The following is a 5089-nucleotide window of genomic DNA, read 5'->3' as shown; positions in this document are numbered from 1 at the left end:
CATCATCTCAATATCCTCCACCGTTGCCTTCATCAAAGCTTCCTCCCTCTTATATTTCTCTTCCATCTCCGCACGTCTCCGAGCCTGTCGTTCCTCTACTAACTTCATACGTGCTTCCGCAGCCTTATTACTAACAAAAGATGCCATCACCAGGGATCGAACCCGGATTGACCCACTGAGATCGTCTAACATATTCTCTAAGTTCGTGTACAAGCCTCGCATCATGTGCATCTTGTCGGCACTTGAACTCTGTAGCAGCCTAGGAGCAGGAGTCGACTACCCCCCTCCCCCCTGACTGACCATCTTATCATCCTTAGCCTTCCTATAGAGTTCCATCTTATCATCCTGGACCCTCTCCAACTCCTTCCTAATCCTATACCGAGCCCTGCTTCGTTGTTCATATGCCTTCCTACGGATCACCTCAAGCCGTCTGCATTCTGAATCGTCTCTGAAGGGATGTTATCACTATGCATGGGAGGAATAGAGAGGCCGCCATCGCCGCCGCCTCGGTTCGAACCACCTTGTTACTTATTAGCTCGTTGCATTCTAGTGTGAGCATTCTTCCGTTTAGCCTTAACAAGTTCCCTAACCCTCCTCCTGGCATCATTTATCCTCTTATCAGTACGTGTCTAAAATGCATGAGCAGTATCACCAACATCAATACCCTGATGGTGTTGTTGACCCCCTCTGTTCGTAATAGGTTTAACCTATTTGATAATAACTCAGCATCTTGTTGAGACCTCTTACGAGCCTCTACCACCTCGGATAGTTGTCTATACTCTATAGCAACTAACGATGCAGCAGCCAGGATCAGTACATAAGTATTCATACAACAACAACCCACCAGTATTAGAGGAGGAGGAGGATGATGCCCCCCCGTGCAGTGTTGTCGTGTTACTACTGTTATTGAGGTCCATTGGTGAGTTTGATATAACTATTAGGATAACTGTTATTGAAGCTTTAGGAATTCCCCCAAATCGGTGACATCGGTGGACCCGTACCCGATACTTCTACTACCGACAGACTCCTCGAGCATCCAACGGGAGGACACAGCGTCACTAAGCCGGCTGGGAACATCTCCATATGTTGTTGTAAGATGGTGACCTCCTACTACTCTTAACGATACTCTTAACGCGAACCAATCCCAACCGATGCCCACTGTGGTGCTGCATGAGGTATTACCGAGCGTCACCACCGCCGACGAATAACAACACAATTTGTACGCGCATGTATTATCACCAATCACTAGCTAAAGAGGTATTATTATCGATTACATAGTCGATTAGGGGTAGTGTTGATAATACCAACTCCCCATTGGGTTTATCATTATCTAAATACCTCCTTAACGCAGCATCTCTACCGCCTTCAATACCACCAGCTACATGTCGGGCAACTGCTAATAGATGACTACCGTGCGCCACGATATTCCCACACACGTTACCAACTCTATACTGCCGATTCTTGGCACTGGCCTTGACTAGGACTTTAATTTGGTATATATCATCAGGAAGGCCCCATGGGGGGTAGAAGACCCATAGACCTTCTACTATCACTATCCTGACGGGTAGTAGTAAGATGATGAAGTGGACAAGTTATGGTATTATTATTATTACCTGTGATGTTCACGCACTTTAATTTTCCCCTCTTCGGGATCATGAACACTATGATCAAATTGTGGGCAATCGACATTCTGAAGAGGGGGGCTGAGGGGACGATGATAACATCCGTAGTACATCACAGTTCTTTAATCGATTCAAACATGTGATGAATCCCTCCTTATCAAAGGTCCAATGAGCTCCCCGATACCTAGAGGAGGTCCCTGGTTCGATCCCTACCTCCGGCTGTACTACTACCTCCGAGCCGCAACAGGATCAGCCATTTGAGTATCCAAATAGTGACGAGTGTAGTGGAAGCCATCCAAAGGGACGAGTATGGCTAAATATATATTAAAGCCGCCGCCGCACAGCGAAGATTAGTAAACCTACCTATGTTGTTGTTAGATATCCTATTGATCTCTGCCACTAGATGTCTACTTACTGCACTCTTACCAGCACCAGGAGCACCAACTACTCCTATTAATAGACGGGAATGGTCGGAGGGTAGAGATAGGAGGATATGTGATATGAGGTCGGAGGGGGATATCTCAACGGCGGCGGCGGCGGCGGCCATTGATGAGTAGTAAGGAAAGGAGGAGTGGTATAATTAAACCATTGAAGAAAGGCAAGTATCTACAAGATTGCAAGTGCGCTTCTCTCCACGTGCTGCTAATAAGAGGTAGGCGTGCTCACCCAAGCAGTTAGTATGAACTACTTGAATATCATCGTTACACTACTCTCAACAGTAGTGTGGGCTAGAAGGGTAATAATTATGTGCCGCAGTGAACCAATCAACATCATCCATTCTCAGATCATTCATGATGTTGCTGATGATGATTTCGTCATTGAAGACCCGTAAGTAGTAGTGGTATCCCATTAGATGTGTGCGTATCTTTGCGCACAGCGAAGATTTCGTGGTTTTAGGTACCAAGATATAGAGGCTAAAGAGATAGATGTAATGCGGTGGGTGAATCTTAGGTTGACGTTGATTAGATACAAAGTATGTCTATTATGAATCTTAGGTTGACGTTGATTAGATACAAAGTATGTCTATTATGAATCTTAGGTTGACGTTGATTAGATACAAAGTATGTCTATTATGAATCTTAGGTTGACGTTGATTAGATACAAAGTATGTCTATTATGAATCTTAGGTTGACGTTGATTAGATACAAAGTATGTCTATTATGAATCTTAGGTTGACGTTGATTAGATACAAAGTATGTCTATTATGAATCTTAGGTTTACGTTGATAAGATACAAAGTATGTCTATTATGAATCTTAGGTTGACGTTGATTAGATACAAAGTATGTCTATTATGAATCTTAGGTTGACGTTGATTAGATACAAAGTATGTCTATTATGAATCTTAGGTTGACGTTGATTAGATACAAAGTATGTCTATTATGAATCTTAGGTTGACGTTGATTAGATACAAAGTATGTCTATTATGAATCTTAGGTTTATGTTGATAAGATACAAAGTATGTCTATTATGAATCTTAGGTTTATGTTGATAAGATACAAAGTATGTCTATTATGAATCTTAGGTTTATGTTGATAAGATACAAAGTATGTCTATTATGAACCTTAGGTTTACGTTGATAAGATACAAAGTATGTCTATTATGAATCTTAGGTTTACGTTGATAAGATACAAAGTATGTCTATTATGAATCTTAGGTTTACGTTGATAAGATACAAAGTATGTCTATTATGAATCTTAGGTTTACGTTGATAAGATACAAAGTATGTCTATTATGAATCTTAGGTTTACGTTGATAAGATACAAAGTATGTCTATTATGAATCTTAGGTTTACGTTGATAAGATACAAAGTATGTCTATTATGAATCTTAGGTTGACATTGGTTGGATACAAAGTATGTCTATTATGAATCATCCATATTCTTAGGGCTCAGAAAGTGAAGACCATATTGCGGCCGGCTTCAAATCCTTTGATGCCAATAAGGACGGGGGTATCGATCCACAAGAGGTCAGGGCCATCTACAGAGGTCTTATGGACCAAGCTGATTTGTTCAAGTGAGTAGTAGGAGTGGTGAGTAATCGAAAGGTCCCTGGTTCTATCCCTCCATCGTTCATTAGATTCTATGCGGAAGCAGACAAGAACGAGGACGGGTTGATCGATATCGACGAGTATAGAGCATATATTAAATCCCTCTGAAGGGCATCCCTTTTTACCAACACATTTTCTAAACTCCAATCCAGTGTTATGTGGGTTAACCACCCAGAATAGTAGTCATCTCCGTTTACAATGGCTTACCACCAATCCCATCTTCGTAGTGCAATAGCAGGGAGGCGGCACTTGGGTGATGCATCGATCGGGGCTAAGATTGGCTTGTCGTCAAGGAGGAGTAGTCGAGTAGTGCTGGAAGGGAAGGAAGTAGTTATGGGTATCTTGAGGTTAGGTTGGATAGATACGGAATAGGTCTACTCTAGGGGATAGAAAATGCTCTATCTTGGAATCGAACTGGCGACCTATCCCTCTTCAGTTGTTCCCCTATAGCCCCTTCGATTACGCCATCCAGGAGGTCGATTCCCAAGGGTATGCTCGGGCCGTACCCTCGAGTGTGCGGAAGGTCATGGCGATGAGTCGGAGGAAGAAGGCGGCTTTGAAGGGAATTGACCATAAAAGTGAGGACTTGGGTAGGGATCGAACCGGGGACCTTTCGATTACTCCTAGGGGAGCCCTCCAGTGTTATTGATAATAAGAAAACGTCATTCGTGTCCTTCACCCTGTGCAAAGTCGACATGTCCACGCTCACAGCGATCGCGAACATCTCCAGCGCTACCGGAATACCTGTCCAAGAATTCGTAAGTGAGTAATCGGAACACCCGGGTTCAATTACTGGGTGGGACATTTTCAGATATTCACCGATAAAACGGATTCATACGCTCTCACAGGCCAACGTATTTGTGTGCGTTCGGAGTACCTCGCGAGTTTAAGGGAATTCGAAGCCCAACAAAAGTAAGATCCCTTTGAAATCTTGCACTCTTGCATTTCCTCAACTCCATAGTTTCCTCGACGGCTTCGGTATCACTGAGTGTTCCTATATGGAGGAAGACATCTCGCCTTATGCTCCTCATGTTGGTAATTTGTACCGTTTACGGTATCGTAACGTCGAACAGAGTGACAAGTCAATTGAAGAGGCTCTTCATGGGTTAACAAGCAGAGGGTTTATCAACTACTACCCACCGCAGAGGTCATCATCCCACCCTCCGAGTCCCCTCCTGGCTGAGTGTTGCATTGTTGTCAGATTCCCAATGAACTCTCATCTAGTAGGAGATGCGCTCCTCGTGAAGGACTTCCCTCGGGCGATGCGACTCTTAATAGAATACTTTAGGGAGACAACAACGTCGGAAGTGCTGAAGGAGGCCGCTGAGGAGTAAATGAGGGAGGAGGTCGCCGGTTCGAATCCCAGTGACGGTATTTTGTAGGTATTTATTCTCGGCAGATCCTGTGGCTGTGATAGACA

General features: G+C 43.7%; 4 protein-coding genes across 4 annotated transcripts; 2 read left to right on the top strand and 2 right to left on the bottom strand.

Moving 5' to 3' along the window:
* Positions 1–130: 130 nt before the first annotated feature.
* On the bottom strand, positions 131–473 carry Pmar_PMAR015209 (hypothetical protein; the record flags this gene model as incomplete). Its single annotated transcript, XM_002788368.1, has 3 exons — positions 131–259; positions 301–367; positions 421–473. The coding sequence occupies 3 exons, from the start codon at positions 471–473 to the stop codon at positions 131–133; spliced, it is 249 nt and encodes an 82-aa protein (XP_002788414.1).
* A 905-nt stretch (positions 474–1378) lies between these two features.
* Positions 1379–2169, bottom strand: Pmar_PMAR015208 (Pantothenate kinase, putative; the record flags this gene model as incomplete). Its single annotated transcript, XM_002788367.1, has 6 exons — positions 1379–1393; positions 1437–1557; positions 1614–1690; positions 1734–1806; positions 1854–1935; positions 1986–2169. 6 exons carry the CDS (start codon positions 2167–2169, stop codon positions 1379–1381), a joined length of 552 nt encoding a protein of 183 aa, XP_002788413.1.
* Positions 2170–2367: 198 nt separating this feature from the next.
* Positions 2368–3777, top strand: Pmar_PMAR015207 (troponin C, skeletal muscle, putative; the record flags this gene model as incomplete). Its single annotated transcript, XM_002788366.1, has 5 exons — positions 2368–2450; positions 2520–2595; positions 2838–2903; positions 3508–3635; positions 3699–3777. The coding sequence occupies 5 exons, from the start codon at positions 2368–2370 to the stop codon at positions 3775–3777; spliced, it is 432 nt and encodes a 143-aa protein (XP_002788412.1).
* Positions 3778–3867: 90 nt separating this feature from the next.
* On the top strand, positions 3868–5003 carry Pmar_PMAR015206 (hypothetical protein; the record flags this gene model as incomplete). The annotated part of the gene is made up of 6 exons (XM_002788365.1): positions 3868–3996; positions 4106–4247; positions 4297–4427; positions 4481–4581; positions 4631–4723; positions 4871–5003. 6 exons carry the CDS (start codon positions 3868–3870, stop codon positions 5001–5003), a joined length of 729 nt encoding a protein of 242 aa, XP_002788411.1.
* Positions 5004–5089: the final 86 nt, after the last annotated feature.

The sequence above is a fragment of the Perkinsus marinus genome (assembly GCF_000006405.1).
Source record: "Perkinsus marinus ATCC 50983 genomic scaffold scf_1104296928266, whole genome shotgun sequence".
In the NCBI taxonomy this organism is placed as follows: Eukaryota; Perkinsozoa; order Perkinsida; family Perkinsidae; genus Perkinsus; species Perkinsus marinus.
The sequence above is the reverse complement of the archived record's forward strand: the minus strand, read 5'-3'. Positions and strand labels throughout refer to the sequence as shown.